Source organism: Thermobia domestica, chromosome 10 (assembly GCF_964235325.1).
Source record: "Thermobia domestica chromosome 10, izTheDome1.hap1.1, whole genome shotgun sequence".
Classification (NCBI taxonomy): domain Eukaryota; kingdom Metazoa; phylum Arthropoda; class Insecta; order Zygentoma; family Lepismatidae; genus Thermobia; species Thermobia domestica.
In genome coordinates, this window is record NC_137463.1 from 219,115,402 (window position 1) to 219,141,925 (window position 26,524).

General features: G+C 36.7%; 1 protein-coding gene across 2 annotated transcripts in view; it reads left to right on the plus strand.

Annotated features, from left to right (window-relative positions):
• Positions 1–26,524, plus strand: part of LOC145662997 (fatty-acid amide hydrolase 2-A-like) — a 124,387-nt gene that overhangs the window by 12,440 nt on the left and 85,423 nt on the right. For both annotated transcript variants that reach the window (XM_081729108.1, XM_081729107.1), the window contains exon 2: positions 25,113–25,290. In XM_081729108.1, coding sequence (XP_081585234.1) covers positions 25,120–25,290 — 171 coding nt within the window. In that variant the 5' untranslated portion in view covers positions 25,113–25,119. The remainder of the gene's footprint in view (positions 1–25,112; positions 25,291–26,524) is intronic.

The following is a 26,524-nucleotide window of genomic DNA, read 5'->3' on the forward strand; positions in this document are numbered from 1 at the left end:
GTACTGTACTTATCATGGGTTATTTACCAATAACAACTGTAAGAATTTATTATATAAAAATGTACCTTTATATATAATGTGATGTTTAGGAGGGCGCACCGGGACATGTCCCGGTGTCCCGGTGGGCCAGCACGGGCCTGGATACAGCCCATCCTCATTCTGCTCCTGCAACCATGAAAACCATCGACGACCTATGCTTCAAGTGCCTACCACATCCTAAATGCTCAGCAGATTTGGCACCACTAGATTTCCAGACCTTTGGTCTATTAAAGGAGCACATTGGAGGGCAGAATTTCAAGTCTGATGAAGACGTCCGATCCGCAGTGCGCGAGTGGCTACATCAACCAAAAGAATTTTCCTTATGTGGTTCGAAGCATTTCCTATCCGATGGTGTAAGCGCATTGAACAGGGAGAAGACTACGTAGAAAAATAATGTACAAACAAATATTCTACTTACAGGAAAATAGTGGGGACAAATACTTGCGGATTTCTTTTGATTCTTCCTCGTAGATATAAGAGGTAAGAACCCGATATATGTTAATTACTTGTATAATTTTATTTAAAAATCAAATAACATATTTCTTCCGTGAATTTTGCGAACTTATACCCCCCATAAAATGGGATAATATCCAAAATTTCTCACCATTTCACCACATTTGATTCAGATGCAATACCCCTCTTATTAGTTTCCACTCTACATTTCTGTATTTTCCCTCCACTAATGCAATATACATATCCCAGGTTAATTAATAAGACAGTTGGTTTGAAACACTCTATTGCCTGTTTACTTAATACCACATCAATGCAGGAACTCATATTATAGTCCAAAAATTAACTTCGTTTTTCTCTCTAATTAATCACCCTAAACTGATGACCATTTATGCTACTTACATTTCGTCTGATTCTGTTCATTTCTCCGTGAATTTTGTATTTCGGGGCCACCATCTGCGGCAGCTAACTCTACAGAGATGTCCTTCTATTAATCTAGTGGTTACGTCCCCTTTAGTGCATGTCCCGGGTTCGATTTTCAATAGAAAATCATTAAATATTTGAACGTGTTACGCTGGTTCAGATTCCACCTTCATCTTAAACTGTTGATCCACGTCGTTGATCATGCAGCATAAATTGTTGAAAAGGTACGCTAAGTTCAACAAATATCTCTAGACATAAAACTACTTTTGTATTATTTACAAAATTAAACATATCTTAGACTATCGCTGTGTGGCTTTATTTTTCTTATTAGGTAGTCTAAAAAGTATTGAGCTTTAACGACACGAAGTAATGTTAGTGTTCCTAATCCGACTCTATATGAGTGGCACCCAAGCACGGACGTTTCTGGCGGGGGACGAAGGGGACGCGTCCCCCAATATTTTGAAGTACAAAATATTCAATATTTTATTCTAATTTAATTTATTTATTTATTAACGACAGAACATCATATTATATTTATTTGGAATTTAATATTCAGGCTGTGAAACGATTGTAATCGAGTTCTTGATATACCTTAGGGGATCCCTGAAGGTAAGCAAAAATGTAACAAATGGAATCGAAGTTAATAGGTTAGGCTAGGTAGTACCATTTAAATCACTTCCTTTGATGTCCCCCCCAAATTTTACATGATAGAGATGCCAGTGCACCCAAGGATGTTACCTAGGTATAAAATGAGGATTGGCCATATATATGCATTCTATTAACTCAATGAAGTCGAAAAACAACTGAGCATCGGCACATATGATTGGCTACTCTCGATTCCGCCGTCGTCTGTTTGGTTACTTTCGTTTCCGCCATGAATGTTGGCTCAAAACATTGCGATCTTATTGGGTGGAGTGGGCAGAGTGGGGGTAGCGAAACTGTGAAGTATGGCTTCAAGATTTTGTTGTATATGCAGATCCTCTATTTTATAACACCCTTGGTGGCACCGCTTCAGGTCTAACATCATTCGACAGCTGACAGTTGAATCTAGTGTGTAAGAGCGTTGGAATTCTGATAATGAGGCGTAAGATAATGCGCCGTGAAAATGGGTGATCTTTCTGCAAAACTACATTCTTCTGTTTAATTTTATTTCGATAAAGATGCAAATGCGGCACTAGATCGTGAAGAAATTCGTGCTGTTTATGGGCAACAGACATTACCAAAGCCAAGGGGCAGAAATGATTCAGTCTCTTACATTATGGAAATTTCGATGTTCAAGATTGCAGTAGGCAACCAATTACAGAGAGCAAGAGCGGCATGTAACCAGTCATAACGTCACCAAGGATCTAAACGTCCAACACCACACAATATTAAACCATTTGGAGAAGCTGGCTACAAAAAGAAGCGCGATATTTGGATGCCACATCTGACTCAAACATTTACTCGAACGAAATTCTATTTGCGGATCTCTAATAAAATGTAATGAACTCGAGCTATTTGTAAAGTAGTTGCTCATAAGTGATGAAAAGTTTATAACATACTACAACCATATACCAAAAAGATCGTATTGAGTGAGGAGAAGCTGTGAGAAAGCTTACCATACACAGATGCCCAGGAAGATTATGCTGCAGATTTGGTGGGATTGGAAGGGTATCGTGCATCACGAGCTGCTGCTACCAGGAAAAAACGATAGACTCGGACCTGTTTTGCTGGCAACTAGCGCTAGTGCAGCTAACAATTAAAAAAAAAAAAAAAATCCGGAACTGGTCAACAGAAAGGGTGTATTATACTGTACCACGCTGATAATGCTAGACCGCATTCATTTCTAACGATGCGTCTGAAATTGAGCACCGTATTGACCAGGTCTGGCGCAATCATACTACTGTTTGTTTCGGTCTCTGCAGAACCTCCTGAATAGTATTAAGTTGGTTTCAAAATAGGCCTTAAAAATCACGTGTCATTTGTATTTTGACCAGAAACAACAGATGTTCTACATCGATTGATTTATGGTGCTGGATAAACGACAGAAGATAATCGAACAATATACTGTATATGTGTTTTTATAATGTTATTTTGAAATAACGATAAATGTCTTATCAATTTTGATCTCCAAAGGCATAATTCTTTATAGACAACATGATATAATCTTTTATTTAGTCCAATTTAGTAACTAGAAAACACTACAGAATCAGAATATGCATAGCCGGTGCAGTTTTATATATTATTTTAACCATATTAAAAAGAGCAAATATAAAAGCTATCTACGATACAGAAATTTGAGCTTGCTTGAAATAAAACGTGTTAGTGACAAACCGGAAATCGACGGAACGGAAGTATTTATCAGCCATTTCCTATTTATAGGAAAACGCATCTTCCGATGAAAAATAGCATGATAACTTTATTCGGGTAAACATACGTCAACATCCTATTTTAATCTTTCTTATATCCTTTAATAAGTGGCCTTACTGTAAATAATAATAATACCTAGGTAATGTTGTGAATATTATTCCAGATTAGAGTTTTAGACATCTCAACTAAGGATATTCCAGGTTCCTTTCTCAGCCCCTACCAGGCGAATGCTGAGATATTATCAAAACATAGGCTCTGGCCAATTTCGTTTTAAAATTCATTCCCATGATTCATAATGAATATTTATTTCATTATTATACGTACTGTAAATATCTAAATCTCTGTTAATACTGTAAGTCACAAGTCATACTCATGAGTGTAACATATAAGCTGAAAGCTTTTCTTTCCCTTCCGCAAAAAAAGGAGAGCGGTGGTTCAGTGGTAGAGCGTTCACATCTGGTACGTGGGGTCCGTAGTACTATTCCAGATCGCGCCAAGTGGACTTTGTGGCGGACAAACATCGCATGCAAGGACTTTGTCGGGGTTCGCCCACTTTATTCATTCTACCATTGCAGTCACTCCTCATGATCACCGTCTCCAGCCTAGTCGTCATAACTGTGGGACGTAAAACTTAAAGATTTCATTTCATTTAAAAAATAGAGCGATTAGACAGATATTAATTTGAACATTATTAATTTGAGTTATTTTCAAATGGTTTATTTAAGACTAGTAAAATCATGTGGAATAAAAACTTAGTAGGTCACTCAAAGCAGTGTTTTCGCGTTCCTATGATCTTTGAACGACTACTGGTTATACGGTTTGAATATTTTTCTGCTATTCGAATGTGAAAATACGGTAAAACCTTTGAATAACGAACACAGCGATCGGACATGAATATTTGTCCATACATGATAGGTGGCCGTTGCAGAGAGGTTATACAAATGTATTTATCCACAGACAAGCGTGCACCCAGAAATGTTTACTGGGAAGAATCCAAAATAGTCTGGGAGGGATCCAATACATCTGTATAATATTAAACCTACCTTATTCCGCACTCGAAAAGACGATAAGTAATTGTTAATTACTGCCAGCTATGTATATTTTTAGAAAAAATGATAGAACTAAATTATTGTTATAACAAGAGTACAAATAGGACGTAAAATAAAATCATTAGACTATATGAATAATTTCTCTGTTAAACAAATATAGTTCTGTTAAAAAGTCAATAAATGTTACTGGAGTTACGAAATTTTGGGAGGGAGGTCTGGGTGCGCTCCTGCTCACAGATCACGTGATAATTGTATACAGGCCCGTATTTATGTAACTGCTATTCTGTGCTCGAGCACGGGGCGGCAGAATTTAGGGGTCGATAAAATTTTGAATTTTTAAAATAAAATAAAATGAAATCTTTAAGTTTTACTTCCCACGGTTATGCTGGCTAGGCTAAAGGAGACAGTGATGATGACGATGAATTAAATGGTGGAATGAAGAAAGTGGGAGGAAACGAGACAATCCCGGGTAAACTTACGAACACGGTGTTTGTCCACCAGAAAGTTCACTTGGCGCGAGCTGGAATCGAAACAAGGATCCCATGCACCAGAGGTGAACGCTCTACCACTGAACCACCGCGGCCCTCAGGATTTTTTAAAGATTCACAATAAAGTAATATTTAAAACTAGCAACCCGTAGAGTCTCGCACAAGCGCGAGAAAATATGTTAATGTGTTTAATTCGCTCTAATTACAGTAGTTACTAATTAGCTAGCTTATATTATTACTTATCCTCTCCTGTCTCCATCCAGAGGTGTAAACTTGAACTTGAACATCATGAAAACTGATACCGTTAAACTCAGCGACCTCGAAAACTATGAATTCAACACTAGTATCTGTCATTTTCGATTACTTTTAAAATCTCGCCCCCTTCCTGGGAAGCGGAGTACGAACTTGAAGTTGAATTGGATTCAAACTGTAACTATTAATCTCAGCAACCCCAACAACTATAAATTCAACTCTAAAATTGGTCGTTTACGGGGGTGGAAAATTTTTAGGACACAGGGGCGCACAATATATAAATAAGGAGCTGATTTTACACATTATACTAGTGCTCTCAAACGGGTCGGGTTACGGGTTGGGTCGGTTCGCGTAGGGTCAGCTCGGGTTGGGTTGTCGGGTCAGGCTACTCGGGTCGGGTCAGCTCGGGTCAGTCAATTCGGGCCACTGGTCGGGTCGGTCTTCAACCCGACCCAACCCGACTCGTTGAGAGCACTACATTATACAGTGAATACATTAGTCATAAATGTAAATATTGCATAGGCTAAAATAGAGATAGTCTACACAATGTTCGAATGTTTCGGGAAGATGACGGGAAAATTTAGGCGCTACTTTTGTAACGAAACAGAAGCATCGCTGGGGATGTCATTACGTGGACACAATCTTCAAACTACACTGTGCGAGATAATTTTATCCCCAAATAAGTACGTTTTATCCTGTTGTAAAAAATCCCTTATTGTTCTGCTGACTGAAAGTAACGCAACAATAACCAATATATTATTATTATTATTATTATTATTATTATTATTATTATTATTATTATTATTATTATTATTATTATTATTAAATACTAAAATTATATATACATAGAATCCATCAATTATGATCCTTCATGAATATCTTGGAAAAGAGTGTGCAATAATTGTCTGTCATGTACACTCAGCATGTAGACATCAAATAAATAATAATAATAATAAAAGAAGTAACTAACTCTATAGCCTATGGAATCCTGAAAGTCAATGCCGAGTTCACAAAAGCCCTCCATTGACTTCTGTCCTTAGGCAACTTAATGCAGTTTCTACTTCGTATTCCTATTTCTGCAAGATCTATCGTAATATTGTCGTCCTATCTGCGCCTAGGCCTTCCTAATGGTCGTTTTCCGATTGGGTTTCCAGTTAAAACTTTGAAAGTGTTCCTACTTTCTTCCATTCTGGCTACATGGCCTCCGCACCTCAGCCTCCTAGACTTGATGACACTCACAACGTTTGGTACACGATACTAATTATATAGTTCCTCGTTATATCCTGAAGGAAGTAATGAAGAAGGTTTGATTGTGGTAAAGGATTGTTGTGCTCTTAAGAAACTGATATACGAGCCGTTTAGAATTAGAACAGGATATATCAAATTCAAATATCTTTATTACAGCAGGTGAGATTAAGGGTCTTCACTACAGCGAAATTAAACTACCGCTAATTTTAGTTTTTCTGTAATATCTTCAAAACAAATAAAAATATTCGAAAAGCAGAAACGTAGTGAACTAGACAATTCACCTATCTGCTTTTGGTATTCCGCTATTTACACAACCCGCAAACAATGCTAAATATATCGACAGTTGCAAATCGAAAGCAGATAGATGAATTGTGATAACGGTTATCACATGCAAAATAATATTGTATAGTGCAGTACGTTTTTGTTTTTCGAATATTTGTATTTGTTTAGAAGATATTACAGAAAAACTCTAAAATTAGCAGTAGTTTAACTTTTCTGTAGTAAAGACTTAAGGCAAGACTGTTGTAACATCTAACCCTTGTCACTAAGATTTTTTTTAAAAGAAATAAAATTTAAAAATAATAGTGAAGTAACGATAAGAGCAAATAAGCATATACAATATGAAAAGTAATACATATATAAATAATTAGGAAGTTTAACAAAAGTATAACCACTTTCTAAAGAAGCAATATTAACCAACTTCATACTGGTGTACGTATGTTGAAGTTGTGCGTGAACATCCCCACAACATATACGAGGGTCATCCATAAAATACAGACCGTTTACTTATACAAAATGAAAAACACAATATTGGAGAAAACAATTCTGTTACATACCTGAAGCTTATTCCATTTCTGTACATAATTATTACCTTCATTTAAACATTTATCGTATCTGTTCACGCACTTCAGAATTCCCATGTTATACTCTACTGCTGCAATCCAGTAAGTCAGGTGATCACTGTGTTCTCCAACTCTTCAGCACTTCAAAACATTGATCTCTCAGAAACTCTTTTAGCAGAGGGAAAAGGTGGAAATCGCTAGGAGCAAGGTCCGGATTATACGGTGGATGATCAAAAATTTCACTTTTGTTTGAATGCAGTGGCCACCTGGCTCAATGGATTAGCAGCAGCATGGATTAGTATAACATGGGGATTCTGAAGCGCGTGAACACATACGACAAATGTTTAAATGAGGGTGATAATTATGTACAGAAATAAAATAAACTTCAGGTATGTAACAGAATTGTTTTCTCCAAGTAATATTGTGTTTTTTTTATTTTGTATAACTAAAGGGTTTTTATTTTCTAGATAACCTTCGTGTATAAACGAGTCTTATCGATAACCTGATCCTTTTTCTGAAGTCGGTTTAAAAACTACTATACATTTAAAAGAAGTAAGATACAAGATATTCTCACATATTTTTTAAAAAAAATATTTTAATAAATAAATAAATAAATAAAGACAAATATATGCTATGTAGTTTCACACAAAATTGTGCATGCTGCGCTGGTCGTCCAACAAATAAAACTAGTGTTTTGAAAAGTGTTCACTGAGTGTTGATCTTGAATTTTTTTTTGGCAGTACGTTTATACTATTGGTCCTGTATTTGGTCTAGTCTATGATCTTGGTATATGCAAATCTTTCACTAATACGAGTCACGCAAGAGCGAATATCTCACCGATGTATGAGTTTATGATGTGAATATTGAGAACACCCCATTTTTAAGATATTAAGGATAAAACAGCAACAAACGCAGGTATTGCTGTTTTATTTGTAACACATGTACATAATTAGATACTCGTATAAGGTTTCCAGTTCGATAAACTAACTTCAGCAACCATCAAAACTTATTTTGATAATAACTGCAATATTTTGATAAAATTAAACTATTTTTGTTCCTTTAAAACTTTGTATTTCCTTAAGGGTCTTCACTACAGCGAAACTATACTACCGCTAATTTTAGAGTTTTTCTGTAATATCTTCAAAACAAATAAAAATATTCGAAAAGCAGAAACGTAGTGAACTAGACAATACGATTTGGCATGTGATACCGTTATCACAACTCACCTATCTGCTTTCGATTTGCAACTGTAGATAAATTTAGCATTTTTTTACGGTTTCTGTAAATAGCGGCACACCAAAAGCAGATAGGTGAGTTGTGGTAAAGGTATCACGTGCAAAATCGTATTGTCTAGTTCACTACGTTTCTGCTTTTCGAATATTTTTATTTGTTTTGAAGATATTACAGAAAAACTCTAAAATTAGCGGTAGTTTAATTTCGCTGTAGTGAAGATCCTTAATACTTATTTCTTTGTTGAAGTGGCGTATTTAGGGAGTGGCTATCGGGCTCAATCCCCCCCCCAAAAATCCACGTACAACAGTGATCCTCCTTACCATTTCTAAGGAAAAATGTAATTGCTTATTCACGTGTTGTGCATAGCCCCCCCGAAACCAAATTCTAAATACGCCACTGCTTTGTTCAATATCACAAAAAAAAAAAACATTTAAAATTGATGGCGTTCTAACTTATTATAACTTAACAGCCTAAATATACATGTATGTCCACAAAATTTAAGAGCATAAGTGTGCCACCAAACAGTAGTATCTTTCGTACCGGACCATTGTCCGTAACAACATATACATGTTATCGTTCCACACTATTGCGTATTGTTGAAGGAATTAAAAGAAGGTGTAATTATTTAAGGAATGTTATTTCTCCAACATTCTCCATCTACCTAGTTGAGGAGGTGGTATTTCGGTAAGTGGTAAAAGAGTTAAGTGTGCTATTTTTGCAGATAGTATGGTCTTTATAACGAAATCTGAAACGAGAATTAACACAATCTTAGAAAATTTGAAGAAAAGATGCGAAGAATACGATATAAAAATAAACATCAAAAGAATGGGAAACAATGATGATTGGAACGAAAGAAAATGCTAAATGTGTAAATTGAATTGGAGAAATTGAAATGAGATTTCTTGTTCTACGTCCCACGAATATACTTTGTAGATTAAGGAGACAGATGACTAATGAAAATGAATGAATTGATGAAGTAAGAATATGGAAGGAAACGGGAGAAACCGAAGAAAACCCATGGACACGGTGTTACCCATCACACACTTACATTGCCTGGGAGCTAACCGGGGACACCTCCCAACAGAGATGAGAGTTCTATTACCGAGCCACCGTTTCGTCTTTGGGAGAGTGGAAATTAGAATAGGTTACTAGTGTTAGGTTTTAGCATCGTTTATGAAGAAGTGTAATGAAACTGGGAAATAAAATGTAGATCGGAACGCAGAAAGAAACCATTAGGATGAAAAATAAAGAAGTAAATTTTATGGCACATTAAATAAATAGTTAATGAAAGATCCATCAAATGAAATATCGTAATTTACAGGAAAGAGGTATAACATTACGGAGAGCGACAAAATTTGATTGGGAGCGTTCAAAATGCGAATATATAGAAGAGTGCATAAAATTTGCGGAGTGGAGTAAAATTCAATGAAAAAGTGTTATCGAAAGTAAGTGAAAGAAAAGCAGTAGTGGATAAAGTTCAAACGAGAAGAAAGATACCGGTAAGAGTAATTTCTGCTATTAGGAATGTAATGAAAGAAGAAGTAGAAGATGAGAAAGGAAGGGAAAGAAGAAGAACTAATATTAACATTTATATTTCAGAAGTCAGTTTAAGAGATTAGCAAGGTACACTAATATATGGCAGCTTGTAGCTTGCGACAAATGACCTGCAAACGATAGCCGAATAAGTATGATGAAGATTTGATTTTATTTGTTCTCAACGAAACACAGAAAGGGCTGTTGCCTGCGGTATTCTGAGAGGAAGTGCCTTTTCTAATAAGATAGTGAAATTGGCCCTTCATCCTAATTGGGTCGTTATTGACTCAACATGTTAGTTTTAACCTAAAACCACCCCCAAAAATGTTTTCATCCGCACCCCTACTCTTTACCGAATTACCGCATCATACATGTTCGAAATTTAATATTTTTAAAAATTCTGGTGGGGGTGGTTCAAATAATTTGAAAAGTTTCACAGATTGTAGACACTATGTAGATGTAAATGCGTACATTATAAAAAACGATGAGTATTTTCTTGTTTTTTTTTTTGTGTGTGTGTGTGTTGAAAGTTGAAAAGAACTTAATTTTTTGACTATTCTATCAGGCCTTGTTTCCATATTATCAAACTATGGCTATGTGATTATATATATATATATATGTCGTTGCATTTAAATTTTTTGAGGGGACACGTCGCTGAGTGTTTTTGTTCAAAATGTTGTAATATCCTTAGGTATAACTTTTTTTCAGGGTCTGAAAATGATGGAAACGTGGTTTAAAAAAAAAATAATAATAAAACTGGTAAAAAGTGTTTTTCACAGCTTTTAAACCTATTTAATACCCTCAAGATGAACATTTCGAACATTTCTTTGCCAGAGTTCACGATTTTCCTTTCTCTTACGTAATTGACCTATTTAAAATAGACTCTAAAGTTGGAAATATTCCAATCAACGAAGACAGCGACGAAAATCAAATCAATTATCGCAAATCATATAGTGTTTGGTTTCCGATTTGCTCTCATTATCAGAGAGAATATTTATGTGTACCTTATTGCTTTAGATGTTGAAATAAAAATACATATAGTAAATACGTTTACTCAGACATATATAGGGTAACTGAGGCGAATATCGCCATGTTGACAATATCGCCACTGATACGGAAAATTTTAGTTTAAGAAGTTACCTACACTGTTGAAGAGCTATTTTCTTCTGCAAATATTTGTTGGTTGTCTGTTGGTACATACTGACGCGTTTTCGGAAAATTCTCGTTCCTTTAGTTCGCCTGGGCCCTTATGAAAAAGACACACTGTGTGCTTTGAAGCCACAAAAACATAATCAATTTTCAAGATTTTTTTTAGTAAGTACTCTCCTATTCACTTTGGTTTATAGACATAGGTCTGTAATATACGTTTCCGTCACGTGCTACTTTAGCTCATTGCAGGTGATGAAGAAAATGTATTTCCTTTCATTAGTAGAAGTTTAGTAGAATAACTAAAATAGTATAATGCAGACAATATCGCCATATACTCGTGATTGGCAATATCGCCAACGGACATTGCAGTCACTTTGATGTATCTGCGCTTGAATTGGCTGTCAAGTTTGATATTGTGATGCTCTGTCTTCTCTCACATTGCAGTGACGAACTGCAACCACTTGATGTGAGTTGTTTCAAATCCCTCAATGTAGCATGGAATGCAGCCACAGACACGTTTCGACGAATGTATCTTGGAAAATCATTAAGCAAGCAACAGTTCCCTAGATTTTTTGCTAGAGTATGGTACAGAGCTGCAACTCCTGAAAATGCTATTTCAAATGTATGTATCTACTTTGTAAATCTTGATATTTGTGTGGCGATCTTATGTTCAGATGCCTACAATATCGCCGTTTTGCCTATTGTGACAAAAACATCAATAAACTGTGACTGCTTTCCCATATTGAAAATTCAACTAGTTAATATTTTACTATATGGTCCTAGGTATTTGATGTAAAATTTATTTATTTATTTATTTATTTATTTTTTGTTGTTGAAGATGAATGAAATATTTTGAATATTCCGAATTCGTGGCGATATTCGCATCAGTTACCCTATGTGAAATGAAAACACATTGATATAACTATAATTCAAGTATCTTTTTTCTCTTAATTTAAATGTGTTTTTGTTTTTCAACTGTTAAACTTTATTTTTGTACATTTAAGCTTTGATTTCGTGATTCTTGAAGTTACAAGATTCAATTGCAACCAAAATTACGGATTGGAAAAAAACAATTTGCAATTACATATAAAATATCAATTTGATCTTTTGTTACAAAAATAAATAATAACGCAAATTGTTTGATGATAATTGATGATAATTGCAAAACGAGGTTCGGTACTACAAGGAGCGTTTTAAAGTACTATTTTTAAATATTAAGTTGGATTGAAAGTTTTGACATTGAGCGTCCTAAAATGGTACAAAAAATACTGTGAGAAAAACAAGTTTTTTCAACTTTATTATTTTATTTTATTTTATTTTTTGACAATGTTGCCATCACTTTCAGACCCTGAAAAAATATGTGTTGCACCTAAGGGAATGATATCATTTTTAAAAAATAGCGATGTCTCTCTCTCAAATTTTAAATGATATTTTGAGTGGAGGACGTCACTGTTCTTTTTGTCAAAAATATGAGTCGGCTATATGGATACTATTTTAATATAATCAAAGAAATGTCCGAATGTGAACTTTAAAGCTGACCGCACATTGACCAGAGGACAGGATAGCCAAGTAGAGACAGAGCCAGACAGGAGAGGATGCGAAAAGAGGTCTGAGCGTGTGTGTGTGTCTCAGTTCCAAAGTTAGGGAGTTTTTCTTGTCTAGCACGTGCTCGGGTAAGTGTGAAATACGCAGTTTTCTTTGTTGTTCAGTTTCATGTTTGTACTATGCCTCGAATTACAGCCCTTTCTCATTAGGCGGCAGTTTGCCGCGAGCGGCGACGACAAATCGCTACCTTAATGTGAAAGAATTATTAGTGTATACGGCTAGCCTAACACGATTGGCCAAACAGACAATCTCTCTTATTAAATTACTAAAAGACGTGTCCTTTACAATAGTGTCATATAGCCGCAAATTCATTTATTTTAGCTCCGGGGAGAGAAGCAAAGTGTGCTTGGAAGAAACAACTGATGCAGAAGCGCTTGTATTCATCTACTCAGAGTTTTTGTAGAACAAAATTGTATTTAACTTTCCACGGAAACAAAATGAACTTCTTTCTTCGAAGGTCAATACCTAGTGACATTAATTCAACGGAAAAGGAAATCAGTTATCATGTTCCTCCTGGTAATAATGGCAGAAATGGCTAACCCTTTGTATAAGTGGAAATTGGCTTATTGACTCAGTCTGCACGTGGTCGTAATGCCCTTCTGACATTTTACTGCTGATAAGAGAAGTTGGTTTAGTTTGTAATTATACTATATTTTATGTATTCTAATGAAGGCTGGTTCTAGCCCATTTATCTTAATATAGCTAGACAGAACATAAAGATATTAATAGTATTGCAAGGAGTTCACTCCTTTCCCTCAATAGTTCCAAAGGGTATACGGGGAATCAGAAAGCTAGAGTGAAAGGGTAGATTTAGAATTAGGATTAGTGATACCACCTGCACATGAACTGAGTAATTGTGCCTTCGTTACATAGAGGTATCCATTTACACATATCTCTATAAATAAAAATGAGTTGAGTTGAGTTGATTTTGAGTTTAACGTCCCTTTTTAGCAGCGAGGCTATATGAGAAGTGGACCTACTAATTAACGTGGAATCCGAACCACATGAGTTCACGCCGGAAATCGAACCCGGGTCTCCCGCGCCAAAGGCGTGTGGACTTGTTTATAATTGCATTACAGGAAAACAGTTGAACCGTTGAAAATGAATTGTTAGAAAGCAGTTTACTACACACGTCGAACTGAGTTCTTATTAGGATCAATAAGACTTACAAGATTGTGATGTTTGTACTTCCATTCGTCCGTCCGTCCATTACTTTGTACGTTAGCTTTTGAATAGGAGTGAATGTTTGAACTCTGTGTATTTGAAATAGCTATTATCTCATCCAAGTTTGTTAATAGGATCAATTCATAGACATACTAATGGATAATGGCAATTTTAATGGTGGCTATCTATGTCCCATATCCCACATATGTAACCTAAACAACATTTTTTTCGGGGCACGGTGGCTCAGTGGTAGAGTGGTTACCTCTGGTGCGTGGGATCCCTGATTCGATCCCCAGAATGAACAAAATTGTGTCCGTGAGTTTTCTCGGGATACTCGTTTCCTCCCACATTATCAGTCCATAAATTCTTCAGTCATCATTATCTCGCCTTAGTCATCGTCTACCTTAGCCTAAAGGGCATAATCACGGGATGTTAAAACTCAAAGATTTCATTTTATTTCGTAAGCAAGATTTTCAATTCTGCTTTTGACAAACACCTTGTGCGTGGGTTTTCTCGGGGTTCCCCCACTTTCTTCATTCCACCTTTTCATTCATTTCTCATCATCACCGTCTCCTTTAGCCTAACCGGCATAGCCGTGGAAAGCAAACTGATTTAATTTAATTTCTGTTTTTCTTTCTTTCTTTCTTTTTCTTTTCTTTTTTTTGCAATAGGTAGCTAGAGCGATTATCTCAACCGAGTTCGTTAATGGAGTCAATATGTTAACGTCTTCATGGGTAACGGTGACTTTGATGGTGGCTATCCATATTACATAGCTGAAAACATTTTGTGTGATCCTCTTTATTGTCTTTACCAGACTTTATTATTTCACTTTGATTAAATTGCATATACCAAGAGACGAAGAGAGGTTCAAAAATTATGCTGGAAATAGAGTGTTTCGAGCTTCTTAATTAATAAACAATACGGTATTGAATCAGTATATAAAATTATCATTAAAGGTAATTGGACACGTGCCCCAGAGTTTTAGAAAATTCAGCTTTTATGAGGGCAATTTCAATATGTTTTTCTCCACATTCAAACTGACGTTGTCTCATCTTCACAGGGAAACGGCTACACCGTTTGAAACGAATTTTCCAACATAGCACTTGAAACCTATCTTTTGAGTTTTACATTCCGCGTTATGCCGGCTACGCTAAAGAGGACGGTGATGATAAGAAATTAATGAAATGGTAGAATGAAAAAAATGTGAGAAAACGGGAGAACCTCGAAGAAACCCACGCACTCGGTATTTGTTCACCATATAGTTCACTTGGCGCGAGCTGGGATTGAACCAGAGACCTAAACACCACAGGTAAACGCTCTACCGTTGAGTCACCGCGATTCCTAGGTAGCATTCGAATTGAGCATCGTTTTCGTCACGTTCCTTTCAATAAAATACTTTTCTAAAGGAAAAAAGGTTGGTTTTAAGTGTATGCTTAAAATTGAGTCTCTCACAAGCCCGTCATTTTAGGAAATTAAAACTTGAGAACAAGTGGATATATGCATGCGCATGTTAGAATATTCAGCTTCTAAAAGGGGAAAGACGGCAATTTCTATAGCCTAATATTTTTCTCTAGGTGTAAAACTAATTCATTTATGTCTTTCAAGTATTTATCATGCAAAGAACAAACTTTTTATAGTGTTGAAAAACCAGGTACTGTCGTTTAAACGATAAAATCACGAATAATCGTAACCGATGGCTAATAAAAAGTAAATTAAATTATTGAAGTTCCTGGACATAACAAAAGGCATAATGCACTGAAAAATAAATTAATCCTCCGAGAGAATAAAATACAGTGCTTTCAGCAAGTATTTTTTTGTCTCGTGCATTGAGAATAATTACATAACAAGCCAGAGTCTGTAAACTACTGATATTTTATTTTAAACTAACAGGTAGTTTCCCAGGAAAAAGACCCGGTCTTTCTTCTTCTGCTTCTTGTAAGAGAAGATGACCTTCGCACGAAACTTGATTACAACTTGTTAATGATGATTTAGACCACGTGTTAGAAGGAATGCACATTACCACATAAGGTGTGCAATAACTACGTATGTTTTTTTCTTTTATTAAAATAAATTGGAATTAATGAAAACTTTATTTTAACGTTCTACAGTCTGTCCTGTAGGCTACAGAAGATGGTTGATTGTAGACGACGGATTTTTATTCACTTAAAATTCATGAAATATGCATGCAGCTATGCTGTTAAATGTGTTAAAATATGCACTAACAATACAATAAAAGAGAACACTTTCAAACATATACTGAAGATGTATCAGAAGCTTTGTTGGTGAAAATATAATATGGAGAGAGTACTTTACGTTTCAAGAACTTCTCTTCAGAGTTTATTATTATATTTACAGCGTATATATCCTAAAATTTTCGAAGCATACACAAATTATGAGATTTAAATGAACACAGTGATATGAGAACACAATTTCTAGTTTTTCTTCACATGTTTTTTAGAATGCATTTACTTTACACGAAATCAGTGGTTCTTCACCTAATTCCTATTTCGACGCCCATTTTACTACATCAACTTGCCAGCGACCCCCTTATAATTTCTGGTTTGTAATAAGATTGTGGGGGATTTTTAATATACCTATTGCGGAGATCTCACGATATCCATCTATTTCTATTTCTATTTCTATAGTAGAATACATTTATTGTATATAGTGGACATAGTAACTTCCCTAGAAGCGAGTGGATTAAAACTAAATTTGGTCAGTTCATTCATATTACAAATATTCAATCCAATCCGATCCTCATACTGTTCCAAAATGGAGGCTATTTGAAAATTTTAAAACTTCATAACTCTCTTATTTTTAGGTCATATGATAAAAAAAAAGTGATTTCTAATTTTGGTTAAAAAACTTGGATAGTTGTTCAAAAAAAGTTATTGAATATTTAAAATGACTTGATAATGTGCGTCACGAAGATTGAACCGGACATTGATGAAATCACACCATGCTCAGGTATCTCATTAGCTTTCACTAAGCAGGTTTCGTTGCATTTGTATTTTTCTGCTATTTCAATATGCAGTTCTGATTAGTTTTCAATCGTACCTCTTTCATTTAAATTGATTTTTAAACAACTCTGCACCTATTGAAAATGTTTTGTAGACCTCTTTTTTGTTGCTCTTAACAGTATGTAAAAAAATAAAAATATCCCTATCAGAATAAACTTCAAAATAATATTTAAAAATATTTTGCGGTATTAGGTTCTAATTATATTTATCTTTTCCGCTTATATTCGCGACACTCATGAAACCTTCTCGCGACTTCCCTAGCGGTCGCGACCCTTCATAAAACCCTCTCGCGACTGCTCTAGCGGTCGCAACTCTCAAGCCTCACTTTCCTACATGTTTCCATGTACGCACTTACTCCCTCAACACGCTGATAAATTCATTCTGAATGTTCAGTGACAAGTAGAAAACTGTCATATTCTTCTCCATGTTGACCTTTGTGAAGTACGCACCCATGACCGGATCGTATTTTTACCAACATACTCAACAGCTCTTGAAAGAATCCTCGCGTTTCCGCTACTGACAGCCTCTTCAACAATTACACGGTATCCTAGAAATGTTAAATTCTGTTTAGCCAGTAACTTCGTTATGTCGAACCTCTGGATAAGAATATCCAGTGCTGTAGTCCTAAAATTTTCAGAGGGTACACGTTGTTTTGTGATCATGTATGATTGTCATAAAAGACATAGAAGGCATTTTTAATGATCATTGTAAAACGCATGTATTAATTCAGTTAAAATATAAAAGCTACATTACAGTTTTATAGTCTAAAAGCATTTCATGCCATCTTCTTGATGACACTTCTTACTTAAATCACCACTTCCAAAGACTCCCACCAACCATTCCATGCGCTTTACTCCTCCGTCCCATGGCTCTGGGTCCATACGTCTTAAAACCACAAATCCATTTATCATAAACAGACCAATAGCAAAGTTGGTATTTAAAAGAACTGGTCCATATCAGAGGCTTATCTTTCTATTATACTCGATCCCTGGTTTTAAATGCCGGGTGATCAGCTCAACACAATCCCCAACATGGAGGACCGTGGAGCTGGGAGATGGAGGCTCCACATCTCGACGCCGTTTTATCATTAGAGTCATAGCCCATTTAAATAAATAAATATAACCGAAACAAAAGTAGAAAGTACTATACGCTTTGAAGCAGAGGATACACTCTAATGAATAAGATTAAGCAGAGGGTATACGGCGTGTACCCTCGACTACAGCCCTGAGAATATCCCTCTTCTGTTACAATAACATTTTGTTCTTAATTGTCGCTTGTCTTTCATCAGTTGATTCGAATTTCCGAAATATTTCACTGCTCAAAGCTATCGAGATGCGGAGCACTGGACTCATGGTTTGCCACTTTTGGATTGAAAGTGTGCATCAAGCCAAAAGCAGATTTGGTAGCTCTTATATGTGGTAACAATTTGCAGCGAGAACGTAACAGAGCTTCTTTTAAAGAATAATAAACCATCCATGAGCGCAGATTCTTCTCTCAATTTGGTAGAGTACGGTAAAACCCATCCCGAATCAATTTGCTTTTCCCCTTTTGGTTGAATCTCCTTGACGAGCAACATAGGCAAAACCACAACCATGTCATATCTCCCTAATTGGAATCGAGCCCAGACGCTGACACTATGCGTATACCCATTTTTGTAGTTCAGAAACTAATGAACATACCTTAATTACGATGGCTATTGAGTATGTGCTTTTAATGAACTAACTATTAATCTCAGATAATTGCAAGTAATGTATGATTGAACGTTCAGTGATTGCTTGTTCACCTCTGGTGCTTGTGGTCCTTGGTATGATCTCAGCTCGCATCAAGTGAAGTTTGTGGCGGACAAACATCGTATGATGATATTTCGGGGTTCTCCCGTTTCTGCCACTTTTTCATTCCACCATTTTGTTCATTTCTCATCATTACCGTCTCCTTTAGCCTAGTCGGCATAACCGTGGACATAAAACTTAAAGATTTCATTTCATTTTTATTCCTTATTAGCAGGAATGTTTTGTTTGCATGTAGTTTTATGTTGTTACATGATTTTCTTAATTGTTTTGAAGATATGTGAAAGACCTGCAGCACCAGTTTGAGATTTGAATTTTATTTTTTATTAAAAATATTAATAATTTACGAAAGGTTATGGTGATTATTAATTAAATATTCTTTTCCTTTTACCAATTAATTTTCGTCATGTTACAATATGGTCGAACTACGTTAAAGCCTTAAGTGAACAAGTAGTATCCTGAGATTATCTTCGTTAATTTCAAGGCTATTCACCCATATCTTTAAGTTAACGAAAGGTGTTTGATCACATTCGTCGTCGGAGTCATCTGAGTATAGGTGGTTATTTTGATATTCGCATTCTTTGGTAACCGTAATTTGTTCTGAAATCGTTGTTCTTTCACGCTTATTAATGCCATTTAGATGTTCAGGCTCTGCTTCTTGACTAAAATGCGTTTCATATTCTAAATTCTCATTACCAATCGTACTTCCAGTAGCAGTAAGTACGTTAGGACTTTGCCTTTGAATAGCTTCAGTTCCTTTAGGAAAATACGAGGGTAGGTCAAAAATTATCCCCAATTTTGACTTAACTTCTTACATTGTTCATACTGAGGTCTTTCCTCGTTTATTTTGTTGCTATGCTGTTGTGGTGTGGCGCGGTGGCTCAGTGGTAGAGCGTTCACCTCCGGTGCTTTGGGTCCCTGGTTCGATCCCAGCTCGCGCCGTGTGGACTTTGTGGTGGACAAACACCGTGCCCGTGGGTTTTTTCGGGGTTCTCCAGTTTCCTCCAACTTTCTTCATTTCATTCATTTTCCATCATCGCCGTCTTTTTTAGCCTAACCGGCATAACCGTGGGACGTAAAACTTACAGATTTCATTTCATTTTTTTCAATGCAGAACTACCTTTACTTATGTTATTCAATTACAGTCTAACCTTAATTAATACTAATAGCAACGAATATAGTAACATTTAATAGCACCAAATTCACATTTAACACACTGTAATTATTATATTCAATTACAATCACCAGCTGAAAACAGGTTCCACGATTAGGGTTAGGATTAGGAAATAGATTTCTGGGCTTTAGGCATCTATGATCATGTTAGCCCGTCATTTACGAGGGATGATGTCCCTCGGCGATTACACTAACCAAGGAAAGGAAAGGAAGAAAAGATTGTGGAAGGAAGGAAGCGGCTGAGACCTGTATGTTAGATACCATCCCGGCATTTGCCGGTGTGAATGACGAAAATCTCACTCAGGATGGCTGGCACTTTTTCGATCGGGTGTCCTCACCGGGAATCGAATCCGGGACTGCTCGCACCAAAGGCGAGAGCGTTTGCGACGACGTTACACGGGACCACGAAACCAGATTCCAAGTTGGCTAATTAGATTTACGAGCAGGAAGTAACAAAGTGTAACACGAATTACTGACAAGCCTATCAGCAAGACACTCATTAAGCCATTGAAGTTTGAACCATAGGAAAAAAAAAAATGAGTGTAGGTGACAATTTTAAAATATTGCCAATACTCAAAATTTTGAAAATTTCATCTTTTTATAAAGTTTGATCCCTATTTCTGTCGCTTCTTCCAGATTGCTACGCAGTGCAATCCACCCCCATTTACTACGCCACTCCACATAGATTTTTTTCTCGAGGGTGATCACGACAGATACACGCAACTATGAAGTAGTGTCACCTAGATACATTTCACATATCTAGAGTCTGCCAAACACAGAATTTCGTATTGGTTACTAACAGCGTTTCTTTCAGACATACTTTTGGAAGCTGACCAACCGCCCCCCTCCGACTACGGAGCTAAGAAAATTTAAATTGCTATTGCTAGTATAACAAAATAGTGTCCCAGTGCAGCTCCCTCGCATTTTGTTTTGCCTCCCCCCAAGAAAAACATTTTCTGGAAGATCATGCTCACTTTGCTACTTATAGAAATAAACATTTTCCTTTCTTCATCTTCGATATTTCCTTAATACAATATATTCTTTCGAATCAATTAGCACACAATTGTTCATTAGGATTCCGTGCAGTTTGTCGTCATTCCAGTTCGCGACCAAGGCCATTGTCAGTTCTAGCGACCACGTTTGAGATCAGATAAAAAATCTAGTTTGCAATCAATTAGTGACTGGTTCTTTGAGCGAGACGTCTTGGAGAGGAGAAATCAGTGAACCATAATGTTCACGAAGTGTAATCATTATGAGGAAGTCTCCGCGTTGTCCCAATCAATGTTGTCCACGTGAAGAGATTTGGGACTATCTCATCTCGAAGAGGTGTAGTGAAAGAGCCGTCTCGTCCCGAAAAGTATATCTTTTTACATTGGAAGAGCTGTCTCGTCTCGTCTCGTGGACAACACTATCTAGAACAAACACAATTAACTAAGTTTGTTATCTGGGAGAACGAGTTTGGGCATCAGAACCATTCAGCGAGGTCTATATTGTTTTTGGGGAAAAGGGATATTGAAAAACATTAGAGTGTACGTGATTGATCATTTGGGGCACAGGAACCTATTATTGCTATTATTATTTTATTAAAATACTTTTTAATACACCAAATTTACTCAAAACTTCTCTATTTTACAAACCCCTAATGTTTGTTTTTTCTTCAATAGAAATTTCTTCTTTTATTTAATTACATACTGTCGTGTACTGTACACATACAAGGTGTTTCAAAACAACATCGACAACGTTTGGGAGGTGGTTCTTGACACCAAGATAAGACAAAAAGTATAGACCAACCTGGGTGCAGAAATCCGTCCTTTCGGAGTAATAGGCTGCCGAAAACATGAAAAAAAAATGAAATTTTAAGGCCTATAGCTCCAAAACTATGGGCTACCGTAGTCGGGTCAAGACTTCACTTAGAAACTAATATGTGATCTATCCAAATATCCAAGTTTCAGAATCTTGTGGTACTTCTGCAACAATTTTTATAGAGGTAGTTGATGAGTAGTTACTTCAAATTATATGTCCATAGCCAAATTCCCTCTGTAAAATTGTTGCGTGACCACCGCAGGATTCTGAAACATGCATTTTTGAATAGCGCACATATTAGATCCTAAGTGAAGTCTTGACCCGACTACGGTAGGTCCTACAGTAGTAATGGAATTTTAAAATTCATTTTTTGACAGCCTATTAACTCCGACGGATTTCTGCACCTAGGTTGCTCTATACTTTCTGCCTTACCTTGGTGTCAGGAATCATCTCTCAAATGTTGTCGGTGTTGTTTTGAAACACCTTGAAAACATGTATACTGTGATAATTTCAGATTTTTGGGTAGCACAGTGGGTCAGTGGTAGAGCGGTTTCCTCTGGTGCGTAGGCTTCCTGATTCAATCCTTGGCCAAGTAAGTTTTGGTCGACAACATCGTGTCGGTAGGTTTTCCCGGCGTACTCCCATTTCCTCCCACTTTTCACTCCACCAATTCCTGTATCTTCATTCACAAGCTTTAATCATCCGACTCCCTTAGCCTAAAGGGAATAAACGTGGGACGTTAAACTGAAAGACTTCATTTCATTTCAATTTCAGATTTTCCCCGGGGAAGAACTTTCAGTACACGGAGGGGAAACTAATACTGCAAAAACGCTGATATCCCATGTTGAGCTCAGTTAGGAATATGCCCCGGGGGCAATCCTCCCGGATCCCCCTAAAATAATCACTGTACATATACATAAATAGATTAAATAATAAATAGATTAGATAAATTAAAAAGTGGAAAAAAGGACAAAAAAGGAACGAAGAAATTATGTATGTACATAACAAATGTTTTGTGTATATTCATTCATTGTAACAAGAATCGATATTTCCTGAAAATTTACTCGCAAATACCTATAGAATAAAACGGTGCACTGCACATCTAATAGATATTTCTCAACAGAGAGGCTTTATCCTTTTCAAAAGACATAATACAACACCAACAAAGGTCATTTCTACGATAGGGGAAGTCTGTGTTCATAGGGTACACATGCAAAGGGGATAGGGGATACATGCCTGCGAGTTGTAGGATGGAAGATCGGTTCAGAAGGTACAAATAGGAAGTACAGAGCACAGTGGTGCTCAGTAAAGAAAATGAAATGAAATCTTTGAGTTTTACGTCCCACGGTTATGCCGGTTAGGCTAAAGGAGACGGTGATAATGAGAGATGAGTGAAATGGTGGAATGAAGAAAGTGGGAGGAAACGGGAGTACCCCGAGAAAACCCACGAGCACGGTGTTTGTCCACCACAAAGTTCACTTGGCGGGGGCTGGGATCGAACCCGGGACCCCAAGCACCAGAGGTGAACGCTCTACCACTGAGCCACCGCGCCCCCGCTCAGTAAAGAGTTCATAAACTTGGATAATAATCTTAGATCGATTGAGGTTTTTATCCTGCAAAGGTGAGGGATACTGTGAAAACATATGTGCTTAGAGATCCAACAGAATATTTCCTAGAGAACACAAAACAGTAGAACATAACTTCAGAAGTAGAAATCTCACAGCCAATATCAGGGACAGTTATCGGTTTCCGTTAGAACATTGACAAAGTCTTAGAGTCTTTTGACTTTTTCAGATTTTCTATATATAGAGCCATCACTAAATAGAATCAAGAACAGAATCTTCGATAATGAAGGGCACGGTGGCTCAGTGATAGTGTGCTTACCGCTGGTACGTTGGGTCCCTGGTTCGATCTAAGGCCAAATAAGTTTGTGGTGGACAACACTGTGTTTGTGTCCACGATGCATTGTTGGTTGGGTGTTTATGTGTATTTTTGTAAGAAAAAAAAAGTAAAATAAAGTACAAGTGCCTCAATATCCATATTCTATTAAAAACAAACTTATAGGTTGTTACGATGGCCATTGGTAGGGGCTTACATCTCGTTTCATGAGTCAGGTATTTGATCCCAAACCATGTGAGTTCGTGACGGACAACATTGGGAGAAAGAGAGAGAGGGATACATTCACATATGTAAGGTTAGAATCTGGAGAAACAAATGATCGGACAGCATTCATATTCTGAAGGAAATTATGATTTCGTGAAACATAAGAATCAAAGTTTCTCATTCGAACTTGCGAGCATTACACCTGTTGTTGTCGACCTAACCTCCTCGGTCCCAGTCCCAGCAATTTTTTTGGGTAGAAATGTTATGTTCTAATATTATAGTTACCTTCGGTTGTATACCCTGTTAGACAATTTTCAGTTATTCTTTCTTATATCTTTGTCATTTGTCCGCTGAGTGCATGTCGCCTATAGGCAACATAGGGACTCAGTGTATACATCATGTATAATTCACATGTCGCCTATTGGTGACACAGGATCCGAGGAGATGGAGAAGTGTTATTGAAGCATCAGATGATTGCACAGCAAAAGAAAGTCCTTAACATTTCTAGAATGAGAAATTGAAAAATCACAGCTTTTGGAGACGGATTTCGACCCAAGAACCTTTTGTTTATTAGTCACGACTTGAACCACTCACCCACTGAAAAAGCTATTTCATAAAACAATTTTTCTTACATATCTCGAGAATACCAACACTTTCGAGGCATAAAAATTTAGAAATATATTCGTATTGTGTCTATACTTCCCGTTTAAAGTGTCTAAATATTCACAGCCCACTAACAGCGAACCTATAGGGAGTCACGATGGTCCACTAGTAGAGTGCTTACAACTGATTTCAAGAGTAGGAGGTTAGATCCCATGCCACGTCATGTGAGCTCATGACGAACATTGTGACAGAGGGAAGTAGATTCGAATATGGAGACAGAGAGAGATACATTCTTATATGCAAGGTTACAATTACAGAAACAAATGATTGGACAGCATTCATATTCGGAGAAAAATTGTGATTCTCTGAAGCATAAGTTCCAAAGTTTCTCATTCGCACCTCTCGCAGCATTACACTCGCAGTTGTCGAACTAAGGTGAAGTCTTTTTGAAACATCAGATGATTGCGGAGCGAGAGAATTCTTAACATTTCTAAAATGAGGAATTTAAAAATCACAGCTTTCGGAGGTGTATTTCGAACCAAGAACCTCTCGGCTATGAAGCCACGACGTTAAGTACTCACCCAGGGAGAATGCTACTTAGGCTATGTTTCTCTTGCATATCTTAAGAATACCAACACCTTCGAGGCTTGAAAATTGGAAATATACTCTTACAATATACCTTGTCGAAACAATATTTTAAAAGTAAGCTTGCATAATTTTGAAGCTAAAGACGTGTTTTACTTCGTGATGAATTCTTAAATAAACAAATAACATACTATTTGTTTTTCTTTGATTTCAGAGTTGAAATGGAGTTACTGCTAAGATTTGTCGCATTGTTACAGACATTAGCTCATTGGATAACAGTTCCATTTTTTCACTTAGTGAATTTCAAAGGGAAAAAGAGAGTGTCTCCCATAGGAAATCCTCTTCTGTTGCAGAGTGCTACAGTCCTTGGAAGGAGAATTAGGACGGGCGAGGTAAGACATTTTAATGTAGAAACATGTTGAATTAAGATTTTTTAAATAATAAAAAGTAAAAAATAATAAAATTTAGTCTTCCGAAGTTATTTCTTGTTTAAATTTGTTGCTCTAAGAGAACACATAGCACAACATGTCCACGGAATACTCTTTGGATGTTCCACAGGTTCCATTCACATTCCAGGACAATCAGAACAAGATTTTCCTTAGATTTGAATAGGATGTGCCTGTCATGGGACCAGTGGCGACTCGTGAATGTCATATCGACAAAAGTTCAAAATTATATCGCTACAAGTGGTGTTGCCCACGAAACGCAACGAGACGAGAAATAAGATCTCGTCTCATCTCGATTCGCCAAGAATTCTTTCCCATCTAGTCTCAAATATTTTCTTGGCTCGTTTCGTATCTTCACCTGGAAATTATCAGAATCGTTCCGCGCCACAAGAAGTCTGTAAAGAGTGTGACATAAAAACGTATAAATCATATTTATTATTGGAGTATAGTGTGTAGCGGCTTGCATATCTTTAGATGTTGATAAATGTGTTTTATTGTATTTGTACAGTCACTTTATTAAACATAGTGTTTATCCTATGAATCATTTAATACTAAAAGCAGTGTTTAAAGTCATAAGACTTTTGCGAACTACTGTTGCCCACTACACTCGACACATTTCCTGTCTCGTCTCGTGGGGAAGACTAGCCGCAAGCTAAAGGAATAAGAAAATCCACTCAATGTCCCAGTTATTTTATACAATAATTAATAAACTAGGTGAGTCCTCTTTGCCATGTAATTCTAGTTTTCATCAGCTTGACTTCCTTCAAGAGCCGACAGTGCATAACGCAATATTAGAATGTTAACGAACTGTCCTGTGACTATCAAGCAACAAGCCCAGAAAGATCTAATAGAAAGTCTCGTATTCGGGGCATAAGCCAACATATGGATTTCCACAGAACGTCTAGAGGACATTCACAGGCAAAAATGGGACGTTCTGTGGTGGACATTCCCAAATCTTAGGACTAACATTCCTTGGGTATTCAAAGGACATCTCTGTGTTGTGACCGGTCTGCCAGAGGCATCTGTATAATTGTGAGTAAAATGTACACTGAAAAAAAAAATGATAATACAGGCCAGTGGTATCAGCTTGAGTACCCTTTTAGAGTGTACCCCTGGTCTGCCATTACCGATTTGACACAGAAATGGTGTTGAGCGGTGTGAAAATAGCACTGCGGCGGAA